General features: G+C 38.8%; 3 protein-coding genes across 3 annotated transcripts in view; 2 read left to right on the forward strand and 1 right to left on the reverse strand.

Annotated features, from left to right (window-relative positions):
- LOC145498382 (uncharacterized) overlaps nt 1–21,501 on the reverse strand; it is a 397,197-nt gene that overhangs the window by 309,401 nt on the left and 66,295 nt on the right. The gene's annotated exons all lie outside the window — the stretch shown is intronic.
- LOC145498416 (tyrosine-protein kinase STK-like) lies at nt 7,090–14,563 on the forward strand. Its single transcript, XM_081478346.1, has 7 exons — nt 7,090–7,353; nt 7,940–8,059; nt 10,479–10,555; nt 11,281–11,321; nt 11,662–11,758; nt 12,893–12,989; nt 13,462–14,563. The coding sequence occupies exons 1-7, from the start codon at nt 7,180–7,182 to the stop codon at nt 13,615–13,617; spliced, it is 762 nt and encodes a 253-aa protein (XP_081334472.1). The 5' UTR covers nt 7,090–7,179; the 3' UTR covers nt 13,618–14,563.
- On the forward strand, nt 14,568–19,861 carry LOC145498359 (kelch-like protein 11). Its single transcript, XM_081478282.1, has one exon. The coding sequence runs from the start codon at nt 15,457–15,459 to the stop codon at nt 17,209–17,211; it is 1,755 nt and encodes a 584-aa protein (XP_081334408.1). The 5' UTR covers nt 14,568–15,456; the 3' UTR covers nt 17,212–19,861.

The raw sequence follows: 21,501 nt of genomic DNA on the forward strand, positions 1-21,501 counted from the left end.
TCAGTTTATTTCCGGAGTTTGACCAGTGTGGGGTCTTGTTATTGTAAAAAACAAATTGAAGTCAGTTTTTTATGCGCTCTCCTCTTATTAATGATAAATTTCGTCATAACATTGTCAAGGTTTACTGCGGAACCACTCCCTAGCCTGCGGCTCGTAGTTGCACAGCCACTTTGACAATGTTATGACGCAATTTATCATCAATAAGAGGACAGACGCATAAAAAACTGACGTCAATTTGTTAACTTTACATTGAAAGCGTTGTCCCGGATGACAGTGGTGATTACTCTCGTGAAGCACACAACAGGGCAGGCATTTTGTCCTCTATGCGCGCCAACGTAGCAGACACGTTTTCGAAAGTCGGGCGTTTATGTTATCTTGCTTTCGTACTTTTCGTTTCAATTCATCTATTTAATTTTTACAGAATCCGAATGTTTTCATCACCTGAGTAATACCTACTTTTGGTCTAAAGGCTGGTTTCCATATGATCGCAGACGATCGCTGATCGCAAATCGCAGATCGCAGACGATCGCAAAGAGAGTTGTTTCCATGTAATCGCAAGCGATCGCAGAGCCGACTGTTGCATACATTTCGGACAGCGGAACTGTCAAAATTACACGCGCGTTGTGCTGGCGGGAAAATCGCAGCAAACAATATGGTGGACGTCGAGGAGGAAATTTTGCTGCAAGCGAATTTATTTCTTCTTTTAGTCAACCTATTTTGAAATTCCCTTGGCACTGCATCTCGCCCCGATTCAGAAGGTAGCGTTTTCAATCGCTTCAGATAACGACCATACGCAGTTCTTATGCTGCTATGAATTTGACATCCGCCTCAGCCGGCGATAAATTAAATTTCTCCCCGATTTTTTCCCAGTAGTTAGCCTTTTTGTTTTTGTCTTTGAAATATTTACTATTACGGTGGTAAACGCACTGATATTGCGCAACTTCCTCCATAAATTTCTCTTTACTAACGTTACCTTGTTCAACGCCAGCCATGTTTACAACAAACAAGCAGTTGCTTTGTTGCACAGGAGCGTTGAATCATGGGTCGGAATTCAAAATATTATGGGATACGTTTCGATCGCAGATCGCAGAACTTTGGTTTCCATGTGATCGCACGATCGCAATTGATCGCAGACGATCGCAATTGATCGCAGACCATCGCAGACGATCGCAGAAGTGTGTTTCCATATGATCGCAGACGATCTCAGAACTTTTTGCGATCTGCGATCCGCGATCCGCCATCGTCTGCGATCATATGGAAACCAGCCTTAATAGTTAAACCAAATTCACGTTCCGTGAACGCTCCATATCGGCCCCTAACAACATGGCTGAAACATGGCTTCGTGTGTGTGTTTCTTCCGAGAAGTGATCTCACTACATTCATTTACATCGAGCTCAATCCTTGTACATATCACCTTGGATCATCGTCTTTTCAACTCAACAGAGCTTTGCCCATCTCGTTATCTCCCATCTATTCCACAGAATGGCTCAGGACCTGTTTCAATCGGCAACGATAAATCTGCTCGTTATGTCTACACAAGAGATGATCTCATCGACATTCGCCGAATGGGAACCTGCAAACTGGGTAACTCAGCTTTTCTTAATGTGAAATCGAGTGGAATTTTCAGATATCGTGGAGTACGATCAGGGAAAGCTGTCAAGACCAGGCGACAAATAAATCAATCGATGGTTCCAACTATTATCACAGCGAACCGACCGCGCACAATCAACACAAGATCAGTTAATGCGGCAAATTTTATTTATCCGTCCACAGTTGAATCACCCTAGACCAATTTCCCAGGGCTGTCTTTTGCTGTAAGGAATGCTCAATCGATAACTAGAAAAGCCGCCATGATCTGCGATATCATTATATCTAATCAACTTGACATCTTTGCTATTACAGAAACTTGGCTTCACTCTGAAACGAACAACGTCGCCATTGTGGAAATACTGAATACATTACCTGATTTTACAGTGTTTCACATTCCACGCCCCGACAAGAAAGGAGGTGGCACTGCACTTTTTGTACGCACGAGTTTTAACATAACAAAGAACCAGACTCCTACCTTCACATCATTTGAACATATAGATATTACGCCGACATATAAGAATTTCAACTTTCGTTTGGTAGTTATCTACAGGCCGCAGCCTTCGACGAAGAACAAACTTACTACCGCTAAATTTTTCATTGAGTTTGCTAGACTTACTGAGAATCTAAAAAATTGTAATAGTCCACTACCTATTACAGGTGATTTCAACTTTCACCGCGACAACAATGACAAAGCAGACGCTGGTAATTTTCTTGACTTCCTCAGTTGAATCAGCAAATATGACTCAACATGTCACTGGCTCAACCCACTCTAAAGGACATACACTTGATCTCGAAATGAGTGAAGACTGAAGAGCTAGACGAAAGTCTCCGCCGGAGAGGTGACGAAAACGTAGTCCACGATGTTATTATACTGCCTGATTTTTTCTCCAATCACAAGGTCGTAACCTGCGAGCTAGATTGCCCAGAGCCGCCTGCCTCTAAAATTTATGTCACAAACCGATCAACTAAGTCTTTGACCGCTAATGTTCTTGATGACGTTATACCGAAACTGCCTTATGTGGGAGACCCGAACTTCCTTGTCACAGTTGACCTGACAACATTGGTAAGTAAATCTAATACAGCCCTGGAAAGGATCTACGACGTCCTCGCCTCCATGAAATCGTGATGGATAACTCATCGACCACATGCACCGTGGTATAACGATGATCTCCGTTTAGCAAAATGCATAAAACGGAGAACAGAGCGCATGTTCAGGAAAACTGGTCTGGAAGTTCACAAACAAATATTTGCAGAGGCATGTAACAAATACCACAAGCAACTGGAATTTCACAAATCATCGTCTTACAAATCTAAGATCGAACGACCTGGAAGAAACAAGTTTTGTCGAATGGTCGACAAACTGTCTCAACCTGGCAGCTCAGCTCTTCCTTGCTCAGTATACATCTTTGGAAGTACTGGTTGACGATTTTAACGAATTCTTCATCGGGAAAATCCAATTCTTTAGACACGAACTTCAGGATGCAGTCGACCATTCAATGTAACCTCAACGTTGGACTTTAACTCACGAATTTACGATGACGCCTGTGTCCTGCTCTACTGTTAAGAACACTATTCAGTCTCTTTCAACTAAAACATGTTCTCTCGACCCACTTCCCACCTTTGTAATAAAGAATTACGCTGATCTTTTATCTCCTATGATAACTAACATAGTCAATCAGTCACTGACAACGGGGGAGTTTCCTTCACTCTTGAAGTTATTACACCTACGCCCACGTCTGAAGAAGGATAACCTCGATAAGGAGATTCTTAAGAACTAGAAACTTGTTGCTAATATTCCGTTTCTAAGCAAAGTGATCGAAAAGGTTGTCGCAACACAAACGTACCACTACATTGAAGCTTTCAATTTGATGCCAACTATGCAGTCTCCATATAGGAAACACCACTCTACGGAAACGACCTTGCTACGTGTAACAAACGACATTCTTAGAGCAATTGACCGTCGCCAAGATGTTGTATTAGTACTACTCGATTTATTAGCGGCCTTTGATGCTACTGATCATACGATCTCGGTGGAAAGACTCGAGTCTTACCTTGGTTTTTCAAGACAGACACTGTGCTGGTTCGGATCTTACCTTGAAAACCGTTGGCAATCAACAGGAGCCCATTAGTTATTGGAGATCACGTGTTCACATCTTGTGCCCTACGTTATGGTGTCCCACAAGGGTCTATACTTGGACCATTACTTTTCACCCTGTATATCGCCCCTTTTATTATGGAACAAAACAGAAACTGGATAAACTTCAGAGAATTCAAAACACTTCCACACGCCTTATCACCGTGGAGCTAAACGGCACGAGCACGTCAAACCTGCCCTTCGAGAACTACACTGGCCACCTGTTGAGTCCCGGATTATATTCAAAGTTCTGCTTGTCACATTCAAGATTATCCATGGACTTCGTCCAGCCTACTTGTCGCCCCTCCTACAACAATACAACCCGCAGCGAAGCCTACGCTCATCCTCTAAACTACTTTTTACTGTCCCTACTGTGAACTCTGTGACATACGTTGAAGTTACCTTTTCTTTCTTCGCATCTATATCATGGAACAATCTACCGGATACTATTAAAAATACAACATCTCTTTCATCTTTTAAATCTGCCTTCGAGACGTTCTTGTTTGGGAAATTTTATATTTAATTTATTGTACGAGGAACTGTATCTAGCTTCATTTTTACATTTCACCTCATTTTTAAATTAACTATTTCATTTATTTTATTTATTGCTGTTATAAGAAACATTGTGTAGGTTTTGACTCACTGATTTTTCTATATAGTAATGTAAGCGCATTGAGTTTTTAAATGCGCCCAAAAAACTTTATTATTATTATTATTTTTATTATCATTATTGTTATTATTATTATTATTATTATTATTATTATTATTCTCGTGAAGATCACTGTTAGAAGTAAGCAATATCTGAATGATGACAGTTGTATGGCGACTTTGCAGGCAGACAGGCTAATTGTCACATGAGAAGCTACAGGAAATTAATTTCTGTTTTTGTATGAGCGCCTCCAAGTGAAAAAACAAAGGCAAATGGGCTTCGTTATTTGTAGGAGATTACGCAGTACGATTTTCGACACATGTAAAGCAAAATGATAAGATATTGAACTCAAGAACAAGCCAAAAAATGAAAACAACTTACCTTGAAAACTAAAAGCAGGAGCAAAGAATGAAACTAGGCACGCCACTGTGAAAATAAGTCTGACGGGCGTAACTCGGAATCCAATCTTCCCAGCGGACCAAGTAACAAGCACTTCATGACAAAGTGTGGTCCACATGAAGTGTAAGCCACTCAAAAAGCTACATTGTACTCGGCAGAGTTTCTTGATATAGTATTGCATATTATGGCAACTGTTTGATAGCTGTTTGAAATCAATTCTGCGCCGACAGCAAGTCTGTATTGCTTGTTTTGACAGCTACTCCTGGGTCTGGTGGTTCTCTTGAGTGGTATTACATTGTTGGACCTATATCCGCCTTCATTCTCCTGATCTGTGTTGTTTGTGTCGGCTGCTACATTTGCAAACGTCGAAACCCAGGTGAGTGAGACAGAGAAATCGAGTGCGGAAGCTATGTAACATGTTGTATTAAACTGAAGAAAAAAGCCATCTGAAGAAACGTTTCGGGATTCATGTCGTAGGATATTCCGACACAAGAAGAAACCTGACAGAAATCTGCAGGACACTTTGTTGGTATATATTGCATAATTTGTGTTAAAGCACCTTGTTATTGGTACTTTTAGTTGTTACTAGTCAGACTACAAGGCTGCTCGCGCTCCGAATGTTTGATAAAAAATCAAGAGAAGCCACATTTCCCAAGAAAATTGGTTCAACACGTCTTGAACGCATATGGAACAGTAAATGCTAATTTGCTGTTTTCTAACCCCATGCCTGGGCTTAAACTCCGTTGGCCCGTTTTGTTTTATTTTGCATATGATTCAGACTTTACCTCTGGGAGTACAACTATGGCCAAGTAAGTCAAAAATAAACTGCTTTATAACAGCTTTTGTTCGACTTCTTCTTCAAAGGTGTGGATCCATCAACCACACCGCGTCGATATTAAATTGAAAGGTTCTTGCCAGTTGCTTGCAAACTTTTTTCCAAACATAATTGGTAGTTAGAAAACAATCTGCAAATATTATGAAGTACACAAAACTGTACATAGATTAAGTAAATAACAACTCGTTGTTACTTAATTCAACTTTGCTTTATCCCTACGTACGTGGGTAATGTCTGTTGTGTCGCTCAACAAAGATAAAGATACCTTTTTACTGAAATGAAATCACAGTCCTTGAAAATTTCTACGCGCAAACCTACCTAGCGGTACTCGTAGTACTTTCATTTTACTGCATTGAACTATATTTTTATTATTGATATTAAAATGGGTGAACTTGTTCAATTATTTAGCAAAGGTGAAGTAAAGGCAGTTGAGCTAAAAATAAGGAATGAGGACGTGGATAAATGGGAGATTGTACGTGAGCGTCTAGTTCTCAAGGGGTCCATTGGCCATGGAGCATTTGGAGCAGTTTGGAGAGCACGTTTGAGTCACCCAGGTGGAGAACTTGGAATTCAGACGGTCGCTGTAAAGTGCTTTACACGTAAGATGCACTGAATCTGTCTTAAATTGTTTCATGTGCATGAAACAAACAGCAATATATCGATTTTCCAACTGGTGCTTTCATATTTTGCAGCCACTTCTGGTGAGGAAGGAAGGAAAGCTTTGATGAGAGAGATTGAATTGGGAAAGCTTTTTGGAGAAACTGAGCAGCCAAACATTATTAAGTTTATTGGTTGTGTTACAACTGAAGGTAAATACAGTAAAGTGCCAGGCATTTAATCAAAAATGACTAATTTTATGTGCCAAAATTGTGTCATGATCACTTGACGTTACCTGAGCAAAATGTGTCAAAATGTGTCATTCCCTTAGTGTGCGCTTTAAAGATTTTGCAGGTTTTTCCAGTTTGAATCAGTTGTGGCGGAGGTCGCAGACAGTAGTGATATTTTCTCCGGCTTCTACTCAGAGATACTTAAGGTCTAAGCATCATTTATCCTTTGCCATCGTCGAACCAAACACAGCGATAATCGTAGAATGTTTTGTTTCCACTCACTACAAGCGTCTGAGGTGGAACAAAGATTCTATCGATAGTAATTGTGTCTTTATTTTTTCCACTAGAAATAAGACACTTATCTACTGGGAAAACTCTTCAACTGCCTTAAGATTTTACTAAATAAGTTGAGTGATATATAATTACAAGAACATCAGTTGTTTCTTTTGTTAATCATGGCTTGCATGCATGTAATTTTTCCATTTTTGAAATATTTTTATCTTGGGATCATAGATTTTGAACTTTTAGTCTTGTTAATCATGGCTTGCATGCATTTAATTTTTCCATTTCTGAAATATTTTTATCTTGGGATCATAGATTTTGAACTTTTAGTCTTGAGCACATTTAAACATGACGTAAATATCATGTTAATTGTCAGCTATTCTGAAAAGAAATTCTACACAGTGGTAAAGTATATTTTGAACCTTTAGTTTACATTATACCTCTGTTCAAAGGGTATCCAATTATGGTCATGGAGTACTGTGCGCTCGGAGATTTGCTTGGTTTGCTGAGAAAAAGCAGGGGAGTTCATGATAAATACCATCTTGGAGAGGGAAGTATTGAAGAGCTGGGAATATACGACCTTGTATCATTTGCCAAACAGATTGCGACAGGCATGGTATTCCTTGGATCAAGAGGGGTAAGAGTACATCTACTACACTTAAAAAGGACACTGTCACGATGTATTCAGTTGCCTAACACTGTTACAAATTCACGAAATTGGTCCCTAAATTTATGTAACACGGAACTTAATTAGCTCTAGCTAACTAAATGATTAAAAGCAATTTCTTGCAGAAAGTCTACACTGCAGCAGCATTTTTGCAACATTTTAATGATTTTCGAGCCAAACTTGAACCTTTGAAAAATTGACATCCTGACGCTTTTCAAAAATCCATATCACAATCCATTTCCATCCTCGCCATCCTCGCCATCCTCGCTTCCTAATGGCTTCTAGTCAAATGTCGAGTACTGCTCTACAAAATGAAACCATTATTGTTAAGCTTCCAAAGATCGATGTATGTTTCTGGGATTTCCAACATCATGTTAAAAATGGTGACAATTTCCCTTTAAGGATAGCGTGCATGTCTCAAATTCTAATTTACTTGATTGTATAAGAGCCTATAAGGAGCTGTTTTCCCCAAAGTGTATATTTCGAAGTGTTAGTAGGCCGGCGAGCTTGCCGTAAATATTTCTACGATGATTTATGCCATGTTTTGATGTTGTAGATAATCCATCGTGACCTCGCAGCTCGAAATGTGCTAGTTGATAAAAACTACATATGTAAGGTGACTGACTTTGGACTGGCATATCAGACCTTCAAATACGGGCATGGCAATGCCAAAAAGGTACATTAGTTATAAACAAGCATAACGTGGATGAACAATTACTGATGTCAGGTTACTGAACCTATCATTAACTTCTACTATAACAATAACGTCGTTGTTGTTATGGTTTTACTTAGCTACTTAGCGGCACCGCACTTCGGATGCGTGCGTTACTTATGCTTATGCCTCAGTGAAAACCAGCACTGATGCAAAGACAAAGTTTACTACTTTACTACAGATCTTTTCTGTATCCATCGTGGTGTACGACAAGGTGACCCTCTATCACCTTTATTATTCATCTTAGCTTTGGAAGTTCTCGCATGTCAAATCAGGCAGGATAAAACCATACAAGGAATAATGGTCAAAAACGTGGAGATCAAACTCACGCTTTTTGCAGATGACATGACTTGCTTTCTAAAAGACATAAATGCATATTCGCGACTTTGTACAACTTTAAAGGTTTTTTCATTGCATTCTGGTCTCCGAATTAACGACGATAAAACAGACGTTTTTGGTATCGGCCCACATAAACTAGTACAAAATGACTTTACTCACAAAGTGCGAAAATCAATCAAGATATTAGGTACCGTTTTTGACTATCACAAACCATCACGAGACAAAGCAAACTTCGACTCAATATTCAAATCTATCAAAAAAACGCTGAGTATGTGGAAGTGGAGGGGTCTTACCCTGATTGGTAAGATTCAAATAGTTAAGACCTTCATTATTCCAAAATTTTTGAGTAAAGCGACTGCAATCTCAATATCAAACGATCTTGTCAAGGAGATAAACAGACTGATTTTCGGTTTCATTTGGAAAGGTAACGATAAAATTAAACGGACCGCGCTTATCAATGATATTGAAAATGGAGGACTAAAAATGCTTGATATTGAATCCATGATATCGGCTCAAAGAGTGATGACCTTAAAAAGTATCTAGGAGAGAGCAACAGCACTTGGAAAACTATTTTAGATGATTTCTTTTTTGGAAATATAGGTGGAAAACTCATCCTGTTCTGTGATTTTGAAACTAGTAAACTACCGGTTCATCTTCCAATATTCTACAAAGAGTGTCTAGAGGCATTTCGTAATTTAAAGAAATCCAAGGTAGCCACCTATGAGGATGTTGTAGACCAAATTATTTGGAATAATAGGAATATTGTGATACACGGAAAATCTCTTTTTGAAAAACATTTGTTTACTAAAGGAATTGTTAAAATTGGTGACTTGTTATCCGATACGGGTAAATTTCTTGAAAGCCCTAAAGTGTTGGAAGCGAATCTATCTCCAATCCAGTACTTCAAATTAATAGGAATTGTAGATGCCATACCAAAAGAATGGAGATTAATTATCAAAGAATCACATATTCAACGTCAGCAACTATATCCTCGACAGCATTTGGATACAGTGTATATTTATATCGACGAAACCAAATCGGATCTGTTAAAAGCCTCTTCAAAACTTTTGTATAAAGGATTTAAAACAAAGAAACAAACTCCTCCAACCGCCAAAAGGAAGTTGAAGGACAAATATCCAGAGGTTATAGAAGACTGGAAAAAAATTTATTCTTTACCATTCACTGTCACACTTGAAACAAAAATTAGAGAGTTCCAATATAAATTATTAAACGATATAATTTTCACAAATGAGAGGTTATTCCGTTTTAAAATGATTGAATCACCAATGTGCACCTTTTGTTTGACAGAGGTCGAGTCCCTCGAACATTTGCTCTTTTATTGTGATACAACAAAAGACTTCTGGCGGGCTTTTTCTTCTTGGCTTTCAAACCAGAATGTATCTTTGGACACTTTGACATTTGAAAATATATTGTTTGGAGTGTTCAACAACAACGAAGACTTTATTATCCTGAATCATTTGATACTGCTAGGAAAGTTTTTTATTTATAAATGTAAATTAAATAAAATTAAACCAACATTAACAATATTTTTAGCAAAGACAAAAACCGTTTATTACATTGAAAAAAAAATAGCTACCAAAAATAACCAACTTTATAAACATTACAAAAAGTGGGAAAAACTAATGCCATCTCTTAATAATAGTTGAGCTTAATTTGTAATTTCTCCTTCTCAGCATGTCACTAACTTATTTTCTTTTTCTTCTTTTTTTTTTTTTTTTTTTTCTGTATTTGGGTAGCTGCACTATTGTAAACAACGCATTGTATATTCTTTAGGTATAATTAGGCTACGATTAGTAATTATAATTTGTTGTATGTAATCTATTGTAGTTATGACGTATTGTAAGTATTGTAACTAGTGTTATGTCTTGTGTTGTATTGTATGTATTATAACCCAAAATGTTGAAAAAAAATAAAAATTACAAAAAAAAAAGACAAAGTTTATGCGAAATACTTTAGACATTCAGTGAAAACTACTCCATAATGTGTCTCTAAACAAGTTGTGTACTACTGTTTTATTTCACAGGGCTGCATCCCAGTAAAATGGACAGCACCTGAAATTCTGTTTGGAAATGTTGCAGATCTCTCACCATTAAGTGATGTGTATGTACAAATAAATAGCGCTTAGACTTTACTACCCCTCGCCCAGGTTTTCGAACTCATTAGTAATTTCACAAGTTAATACACAGGAAATCATAACAGTGATGGAGTTTAGAAATCTCATCATAAATCAACGTAAATTTTTCCGGTTTTATCTCTCCGTTTTCTCCTATATTTGATTGAGAAGATATATCAAACAATCAAGACCTTGTTTTATCACGTTTCCAAATACCTCGAAGTTCCTCAAAAATACTCCGCTGTGCTTCGTATTTTCAACTCTCTTATCGGTGTTTTAAAATGTGGCAGAAACTATTTCTCGTAATTGATATGTTACATAGCCAATAAATGTAGTGATTCAATAGATTTACCAGTGACAAGAATTCACGACGACTTTCAAACCTCAAGATTAGAACTTCAAGTATGCTTTTAGAGTCTGTAAAGTATGAACCGCGTTTGCGTGCTTTTCGCAGTCACGGTGTTCATTTAACACAGAGGACACCGACAATGAATCATTTTCAGTTTGCCACTAAGTTTGTCACGTTTGGCTACGCTTACAGACGGTTGCCATGAAAGAATTGCAAGTACTCCTATGGAGTGGAAGTAAGGTAAAATTGAACTGGTTTCAACTGGTCAGAAGCAAGTAATTTAGTGTAATAGCCAAACCTAATTAACTTCTAAATCACATTTTTTATCATTCTTCAATAACTGCTATACCCACATCTTAACAGGTGGTCTTATGGCATTGTCCTATACGAAATATTCACCATTGGTACGTTATTCTTCATTATTTCTAGGCAGTGTAATGATTTTGATTTTACAGTCTTAGCACACGTCAAGTTGGGCCCATTATTTAGATCAAGACTAGCATAACAGGTTTTAAACTCCCTGAAGCTCAAACAGGAAAATATTACAGCTAATTATTCGAGACAAAAAGTCGTCCACTCTTTTGATCAAATAGTGAACTTCTAAACTCAATATTACAACAAGAAGCAAAATCATATCCATGTTTTAGACCAAAATACTCCTTGGTGTGTCGCGTATATATGCCCACATAACGTAGTGTGTGTGTAATCAGGCCCCTAACAAGTCTCCGTACTAATCCACAACAGGAGGCATTCCGTATCCCGATTGGTCAGAAGCCAAGACAATAGTGGAAATTAAACAAGGTTACAAGATGCCAAAGCCCCAACACGTCGACAAATCTTTGTAAGTTTTGGTTCTTAGACCATTATATTATTTGTGATCGAAGGCAAAGAAGGCGACTTGAAACTATTAATAATCATAGCTGCAAACCTCCAGTGGGACTCCCGTATAAAAGGGACGGGGGTTGCTCGCTGTACCCTTTAGTGTTTAAAAAAGCGGTTTTAGTACCTCTTAGGGTGCTAAACCTCAAAAGGTCCACAGCGGAAGCTTTTCAGGTACCTTTAGGGTATTGAGCGGAAAGAATATGACAGGAGATGATGTGTTGTTTTAGAATTGGTACTTCTTAGGGGTGAGAAAAATTCAACCCATGCCCATAAAACAGGATCTTGGTAATTCTTAGGGGTTCTTTTGAAAAGTTCCGTCGAGCACCCCCCTTCCATGTTATATGGAGTCCTCCCGGCCGGGATGCAAACACGTTTAATAATGCTTCCTGTTGAGATTTGTTTAAATATTTAAATCTTATATTATTTCGCTAAAACTGTCGCCGGAAAAGTCCCGAGAACTTTAAAAATCCAAGGACTGCTCAGCTTGTCTTAAAACCAAGGGACTGTACTGCCTCTGAGAGAAGAAAGTAATTTAAACATTGAGAATTTGTGGGAAGATCAGTAAATGGTTTTATCGCCTGCTCTGTTGTTTGGTCACTGTGATTTTTGAAATCTTTTCTTCCACTGACTTGATGATAAGGCATCAAAGTCTTAAAAACATCAAGACGACGTTCAAGGTTGATTTGGTGTTTGACCAATGTGTTCAATGTGTTACGAGACTTACATGTACACAAGAAAATGCCTTCCTTTGCCTGAATTTGTTCTGAAATTATGTAATTTTAATTAAATAGCTGGTTGCGTGACAGCTAACACTTTGAAATTTTGCTAGAAACGTTTTGAGAAACCCTGCGACTACAATCAGGTCATTTCAAGCCAAGTTAAAAATTGTAATCATAGGATTCCCTCTGTTATGGGTCGCCTTTGTTGAAATCTTTTCTGATTTTCAACAGCACCAAACATCGCAACAAGCATTTTTGGTGCTCTTAATTGATCAAAGCTCTGTTGAATCGTATATAATTGGCTAACATTTTTTGCCTTCAGTTAAATACCATAACTTACCAGGGATGTAATTAAAACTATTTTTTTTCCTCAGGTATGACATTATGGTGAGGTGCTGGAACGTCAACCCAGACTTCCGTCCTCCCTTTGAAAATCTGCGAAAGAGAATGGAGTCTTATATTCGTGACACGGTTTGTAATATATATAACGGTTTTGATAACAAAATTCTCGAATCTGATTTGTCCTTCCATAGATCTTACACGGTCGCTTCATCTGATTCTCCTTTCTTTATTATATTCTCTCAATGAAACGAGCCCTCCTCTAGTATATAAATTGTCAGAAATTTAAGACAGTTTATGAATATGAATGATTATTCTACAGTAAGTATTTTATTTATGTACCAACTAAACTTACTTTTCACGGCCGCTTTCCTATATTAATTATAGGAGAGGATATTAATCGGTCTCCCACATATATGGTCATTTTCAAGCATGTTATTTCCCCGTTTCCAGTACGCTCTCCTCTCTTTTGACCACTTCTTTAAGGTCATGCATCGAATGGGATCTTCCAGCTACTTCTAACCCCTAACACATTCGCTTTGAGCACGTCAAAAGCTGCCAATGTCACTAAGATAAATGTTCATTACTTATACTGTTATCTCAGACATACCTGGAACTGATCAACATGGACGAGTACGATTCAAGTAAATATGCAAAAGTGGAAGACGAGGGAGGAGAAAACATTAGGGAACATTCGCAAGAAGCTAAGTCAAGTGGAAAGAAACGTGGAGCAAGAAGATGTGCAAGCGTGCGCCAGTAGAGATCGTGCATTGATTCGAATCACGAGAGTATCATGTTAATGGCAAAAAAAACATAAATAACAGAAAATTGTCAGTTAAATAGCTGGCCATGTAGATTTGATTAAAAGAGATTTACTCATAATTTGCATGTTTAGCTGAAATAAAATTTTAAATCTGATCCGGAAGATGATAGCTATAGCAGAAATGGACTAGGGTAGTTTCTAGGGCCATGGTTCCCCATTTTGACAAAGGTACCCATTGTTATACGTTTGTCCAACTAATGAGACGGCTGTGTTAATGAAGTGGCTGTGATAATAGTATTCAGTACTATTAATGAAGTCGTCGCACTAGTAAGAGACTTATAATAATAAGGTGCCCGTGCTTCTGACGTGATCATGCTTATTTTATACTAATGAGGTGCCGTTCAAATGAGTTGCTGTGCTGCCAAGGTTGTCGCGTTAACGAGGTAGCTGAGCTGATGATATTTTCCGCCAATGAGGTGGCGCACCAAGGAAGTGATGTGCTAATGAGGCGGCTGTGAAAAAGACGCATTAACGAGCTGGATGTTGATAATGCGGCTGCTGTGCTAATGAGATAGTTGTGCTCATAAATTAAAGCGGCTGTGTAAAAAATAAAACTGAATGTGACTATCTGAAGAAACGATTTGAAGAGACAATAACTCAGAGAAAAGGGCAAGGAACAAGTAGCTTTACTAGTTGAACTTTCTTGTTGGCTGTATGCCGTCATGGAGTATCTCTGCTCGTTAGGCCACTTTCCTTCTAAAAGGCACTTTACAGAGAGGTACTACCCCTGCATGTTATGAGGTGGTTGTGTCAGTGACGTGGCGCTACTAATTAAGTGAACGTAAGAACGAGCTGGATGTTGTTTATTAGCCTGCTCTGCTAAAAAGGTGGTTGTGTCTATGAAACAGCTGTGTAGATGTTGTTGATTAACTATCTAGTGAGGTGCCTGTCTTAATTAGGAACAAGAACAATTTGGCTCCAATCAGGAAAATACAAATGACATGTTTAAGTCATTATCAGTATGTAACTAGCCCAGAAACCACAGGTAAAAATTCCATAGTTTAGTTCACACTGTATAATCATCATTTTATTACATTACCTAGTAATTACGAGTTCGTTTGTTCTTTGCTGGTATTTAAAAATTGTTAACAGAGAGTTGATGAAAGCGAAAACAGTCACTTCATTAATCATGTCTGAAGAGCTGTTTGTTTAAAGCAGACTTTAAAACTAACTCTAGAATAATATGTTGCTTGGCAATAAGCTAGCCCCTTGAATTGACTCTCAATCGTTTAAGCTACGTATGTTTGAGTAGTGCCAGTGTAAAGCGGCCTTCACACGACAAACTTAAGTTGGCAAACTCGTGTTGGCAAACTTCAAAAGGTTGGCAAACTCGCTCCTTCACACGTCAAACTCGCGTCAAATCACAACACAAGGTAATTTTCAAAAATTTAAGGGTCGGCTGCTCCTCCGCTACCTCCCTGCCCTTCTCTCTGGTCAAAAATTGGATCATAGGCTCACCTTTGAGTCACGCGCACGAGCGGCGAAGAGCAAAGCGATCCGGCGGAAAGGAGTTTGGCATCGCCGCTCGATTTCGCGCTCGCGGTTACGCCGTGCGCCCTTGTGCTCCAACGTCTGCAATGTGAGCCTGCTCGCAGACTAGACATTCCAAACAAACATTCTATGGCCCTTCGTTGTCTGCGGGCTCATTAAGCGCCCAGCGGTATAGCTTCGTTGGCGTGATCTCTTGTCTCGCTGACGATCTGGTTGATTCTCCGGTTGTGTCAGCTCAGCTCAGCTGTGTTTCACCTGGGGTAACTTCATTTGATCAGCGTAGTTATGGATTCTGCTGTTTTACCAGCCGTTGAGGCTGCTAAGCAGCAATTTTGTGTTGAATTGATGAAAGGCCTTGATACTCGGCGAAAGAACGACCAGTTTTGTGATGTGATTCTAGAAGTTAGCTCCGGTGACGATCAATCTTGTTTGAAAGCTCACAAGATCGTGTTATGTGCAGCAAGTCCGTTCTTTGACAACGCTCTTAACAGTGACATGAAAGAAAAGAAAGAAGGAGTGATCCGATTAGAAGAGACGAGCAAAGCTGTGATGGAAGAAGTGTTGGAGTATCTGTATACGGGACATGTTGTCATCAATGAAAACAATGCACACGAACTCCTGGCCAAAGCAGATTATTTCTTGCTTCCAAGTCTAAAAGTTTTGTCGAGCAAGTTCATCATGCAAACACTGTCCCTTTCCAACTGCATCGTAGCTTATTATCTGGCCTTGAAATATCGGTGTGAAGAACTTCTGAAAGGTGCTAAGGATTTCATTCATGCCAACTTTGTTGCTGTAGCAGAAACTGAAGAGTTTCTTAATATGAGCAGTAAAGAAGTCCAGGAATGGATCTCAAGTGATGAAATCATCATCAAAGGAGAAGAAGTGGTCTTTGAGGTGGTCGTAAAATGGATCGAGACAAACGGTTATAGAAAAAATCTTCAATGTTTCTATGACTTGTTTCAACATGTTCGTTTGGTTTACGTGCCGCTCAATTATTTGTCCAAAGTGATTCTCCCGCATCGCTTTGTAAAAGCCAGAAAGAAATGTTTGGATTTGGCCCTAGATGCAATAAATTGTATTTCTGAGGGTACAGAGGAGCACTTTTTCAGTCAGGCCCCTAGAAAATGCCTCAAAACTCACGAAGATGCCATTGTTGCTTGTGGACAAAGGAAAACATTGTGTTACCTTCCCTCTGAAGATAAGTGGTATCAGTTAGCTGACATGCTGTCCCCTCATAACTCATACTGTCACACACTTTCCACTTGCCATAGTAAATTGTATCTCATTGGTGGGAATGTGTCCAGCGGCACCTCTGAACGCTATGAGCCCTCACTTGACTTGTGGACCTCTGGAAAAGCCCCTGAAGGTGATGTTTCAGAAGTCAGAGGGTGCGCTGCGGCTGCTACACTCCAGGGTTTCTTGTACGTAGTTGGAGGCAAAAGCAAAAGCAATGATGGCAAGCGATTGAGCACTGTGCAGAAATACAATCCTGACACCAACATATGGCAGGACGTTTCTCCTCTGAGCAGCCCTAGATCAAGCATATGTGCAGTGGCTGACGGAACTTATCTGTATGCTATTGGAGGCATGAGTGATACTGGTAAATTCATGAACATTGTTGAAAGGTTTGATCCCACTAATAACACGTGGGATAAATGCTGTTCTACTCTTGCAAGAAGAAGACATGCTGCCGGTGCAGCCATTAAGCAAAGGGTGTTTGTATTTGGAGGCCTCTCTGAGCAGTCAGCTGCAGATTCCTGTGAGGTGTATGATCCAGCTACCAACATCTGGACAGGAATTCCAAGTGCAGTTGCGCCAAGAGGCTATGCAAGTGCTGTAAGTTTCAAAGAGCATATCTATGTCTTTGGTTGTTTTCAAAGTGAAGATGGCGGCAGGCAAGAAATGTCATTGCAAGCTTACGATGTGGACAGCAATGAATGGGTACCGTTAATTCGGTCATTTGGCTCAAGATTTTTCAAAATCTCTCGTCTTAGAATACTAAGAGATGTCTTGCTTACTTGCCAGGTACTTGAATCATGATTCTTGCATCTTGTAAGTTTCAAATGGCAATCTATATGTAAAGCTAGCCTGTGACAAACAGTTGACACTACTGGTAGACTGAAATGTCCATCAAGTGACTGTATTGGAAACCATGGGACGGTGCTTTTCATTATGCTTAACAGACCGGTCAGAGACCAGTGGAACAAACCAATGGAAAATGTTACCACATTTTCCAATCAAACCAGACCAAGTGAGAGGAATGGCTCTTACCTTTTTCTATTCCCATCCCCAATCTCCCACATAAGTGAAATCTAAAGCTGAAGAGAGGTAGGAAATTAAGGTGGAACTTGCCAAAATGGAACAGCAAATTGCGATCCAAACAGACCAACTGATTAAAGGGGACCACCTTTGAAGGTGGTCCTGTATATTCTGGTCAGATCAAACTGAAACATCGTTCCATTTGATCCTTAGTACTGAAATTTCAAGAATCTTGGCATAATGGAAAGCACCCTATTTTATAGATGCTATATGTTAACATGTCAGCCAAGAAATGGTCTTTATTCAATGCCAATCTGTACATCAACTGATTGTCTTATTTTGGCCACTGTACAGCAGAACTGATGCGCAGCCAGAATATTTTTCTCTAATTCTTCAGTCTATATCATGCATGCAAGGGCATAACTGGGATTTTTCAAAGGGGGGATCACGCTGTGTCAAAATGAGGGTACTCACCCAAATGTCATGTCATTTTTGCCACCTGTTGTGGCTTGTTTGCTTAAAAAAGGCTTACAAAAGGGGGTTCACGGACACCCCAGGATTCCCCCTAGCTACACCCCTGCACATGAAGTTAGGTGCATTGCTTAAACTGTGTCTGCGATGCATATCTGACACTGTTTTCTAATGTTATTGAGGCTATTCAATGTGGCGTAAACTCTAGTTGATCAAAGTGTTTGTGGACTACTCATAGCATCTTTTAGGTCAATCCAGTGTAATATTTTACTTTTTTCTAATTTTAATTCTTAGATCATGATTATATTTTTTAACTTTCATTTTTATTCATTTGTTTTATGCTTTGTAAACTACGGCTGTGTACAACACATTGAGATTATGCAATTAATAAGAATGATAATATACGTGAAAAAATTACTCGATTGTGATTGGCTGAGAGCAATGGAGTTCAAGTGTAACACCAGTGCAAAAAGTGTAACACCGGTGCAAAAAGTGTAACACCAGTGAAATTACACATCATAATTCTGGATTATGATTGGCTGAAAGACAATAGGAAATTTTTGAAGCCAATGATATTACGTAAAATGATGACGAGAATTTTGTGCGGAAACATTGAAAAAAGTTTTCTCAAATGAGAAAAAGTGGCTTCAAGAAAGGTCTTCTGGCACTTCCTCCACGCAAATTTTTTCATGCCTATATTATTAATAAGTAATCATATGGTTTTTCTCATTACATTTGGAATTAATTTGCACTTGTGAGTTTTTCAAAAAGCTGAAATTGCACTCGCCAAAGCGGCTCATGCAATTTTAGCTTTTTGAAAAACTCATTCGTGCAAATTAATTCCAAATTGAACTCGAAACTGTATGATTACCTATACTAATTTTTACCATTAGCACTATTCCTATATATATGTATATAGGGTAGTTTTTATTTCTTGTTGCTCAAAAAATTGATTCAAAACAGGGGTTTGACATGCCTGGTTTGACCAATGATCTAGAGGATAGTTTTCCTTATATAGAAGTTTAGTTGAAAGAGTTTTCCTGCCTGTAAAAACCAGTTGCCCCTCCTGCTGAATACTTAAATGAAATCCCTGTGTCAGTGTGTGTTTCATTGGAGAAGCCGAACGAATTTTGAGCAAAAGTTTCTAGTCAGGCTGGTTTATCCAGCAAAAGTGATCAACAGCTGATTTCCTCCTTACAACAGCATGAGCATGACACCGCCAAGTAGTGGACCAAAGGGAATAAGATTGAACAAGGAATATGGTTAAGAATTAGCCAAGGTTGGTTCGTTTTGGCCAAGACACCTGTAGCTGACAAGAGATGAAGCCGCACCACTATATTAAATAGAAGTAAAGAGTGAACCATTAAACTACAAGTTCAGGCATAATTTTGTTTTTATCATAATTTTTATAAACAACTTCAATCAATACAAATTAATAAAATACAAAAAAATAATAATGCACTAACCAATCATTTCATTCCAGACATTTCACTAATTAGTTTTAAATGTTTTGAGTTGAAAACAGTTTTAAAGATTGAGTTTGTTTATTGATTGTTAGTCAGACACTGAGTAGCCAATCAGATTGCATGTTTACCTGATAGTAGGTCACTCACTGTTATGCTAATGCCTGATACCCACTAGTGTGACTCTAGTGTGTACCCTGGTACAGTAGGTTCTGTTTTAGCTTGTTACATTTTTTATTATTTTTCAGGAGGACAGGGTGGTTGATTTGGTTATCATAATTATGAAAATATGTATCTTGTCAGTTGATGTGATTCTTTCTGTATTCAACGAAGAACCACTATATTACATGGTGTTTTTTATACTGTAACTGGATTTCCATTTTATATTATTAATGTTTTTACTTAAGAATTCAATCATACTTTTAAGTTTTTAGATGTTAGGTAGATAGTCTTTACCCTTCTGATGTAATTAGTAATAATTAAAAATAGTCATCAAGTCTCTCTTGTTTACACTTTCTGCCTCTGAAACAATCTTACCTTCAGGAACCTTTTTTAGGAAGGCACCTCGACTACAGTGCAATAATAATATAAAATAGAAATATTGGAATACAAATGGTTAGAGTTAGGAGTAGCTTCCCTTTCTCAAGAGAAAGTTCCCAGTCATAGATATGGTTAAGTTACCAGCTTCTCTTTATCTTAACATCCACAAAGAGATTTCAATTTAATCAATAGCTTGCAGTTAGTTTTTTTTTAAAATCCCCTTGAACACCTAATGTTACCTGGTGATGAATGCTTGATGGCTTAAATTGATTAGCGGTTTGGCCCTTACCGTGCCCCCCCCCCCCCCCCCTGCGGATTCAGCTAGGGAATAAACTGTCACAGGGGCAATAGATAGCTGTAGTAACCCTCCCAGTCGCTTACGACACTTCTCCGGGAAACCAGAGTTATTGAAGCCTCGGCTGTTGTGGGAAACTGATCGTGAAGCTTTGCAAGATAACTGAGTTAAAGAGAAAATGTGCGCATGGTCTGCGTCTCTATCATTTCCTGACTTACGTGGCTCCCGACAACAAAGTCACAAATCCTCTTTCCCTTGTGCGCAAAACGGATATGAGTACAGATCTGCTGTAAATATATCTCTCTATACCTTCCTAATTTGAAAGGCGTTCATCTTCACAGAGAAAATGAGCAATGACAGCCGTAATTATATTTTTTTTCGTCATAAAGACAATTTCATTAATGACGTAATAAGGTCACGCGCACGTGCGCACGGATTTGAAGGAAGCATGGTATCATTGTCGTCCCCAGAGGCCGCGCTTCCTTTGGTCAGCACTAAGAATCGCGACCTCTGGCCTGACCCGATTTTTTGAGCATGCGCAGTGTATTTGTTTCGTATTCTTAGCCAGTCAGATTTGCCGGATTTGAAGGGAAGTCCGTGAATCGCGTACCTCCAGTGTCTCTGCGCATGCTCAGAAAATCGGGTCCGGCCAGAGGTCGCGATTCTTTACCTTTATTAGTTTGCACTTTTAATATGCAAATTTTTCTCAGCTTCTGTCATTGTTATTGTTAATTAGTTACTTACCTTAAATTTAAAATTTAGTTGTTACTTTTATTCTAAACGGTCACTTCTGAAAATGTATGTCGAAACATACGAAACGTCAAGTTTAATGAATTTTGTTTTCCAACGTGCGTTTTATTGTCATGTTTGTCACTGCAGTTTGTGTTTACAGTTCTTATAAAGCTACGATGACCAAAGAAAAAGAATATTTGCGATTCTTGGCGCCGACCAAAAGGAGCGCGACAGTCTGGGGACGAGAATGCCATGGTATGTGGTTTGTAAATGGTCATTTATTATACGACCAACTCCCTGAGCGGGCACTGTGATTGGCTACCCGAGCGGGCAAAATGTGATTACGCGCTCTGTCCCCGCAAGAAAAACTTTCCTGAAAAAAATAAATCCTTTATTGACTAAACTTGTTCGGTCAAGATAAGATGGCTGGATGTAGACAATTTCGATGTATCAAAGTTCAGCCTAAAACAGTGAGCTCTGGGGAATAACTACAGAGTTTGTGTGTTCTATTGTGTTAGGTCTTTTGACCTCGTTCCTTATATTTGAGTGTTTATGGACCTACATTTTGTA

Source organism: Orbicella franksi, chromosome 9, assembly GCF_964199315.1.
Source record: "Orbicella franksi chromosome 9, jaOrbFran1.1, whole genome shotgun sequence".
NCBI lineage: Eukaryota > Metazoa > Cnidaria > Anthozoa > Scleractinia > Merulinidae > Orbicella > Orbicella franksi.

Coding starts and splice junctions, on each gene's coding strand:
- LOC145498416 (XM_081478346.1), top strand. CDS start 7,180: ATGGTCATGGAGTACTGTGCGCTCGGAGATTTGCTTGGTTTGCTGAGA. Junction 8,060..10,478: donor GGCATGGCAATGCCAAAAAG/GTACATTAGTTA, acceptor TTTATTTCACAG/GGCTGCATCCCAGTAAAATG. Junction 12,990..13,461: donor AGTCTTATATTCGTGACACG/GTTTGTAATATA, acceptor CTGTTATCTCAG/ACATACCTGGAACTGATCAA.
- LOC145498359 (XM_081478282.1), top strand. CDS start 15,457: ATGGATTCTGCTGTTTTACCAGCCGTTGAGGCTGCTAAGCAGCAATTT.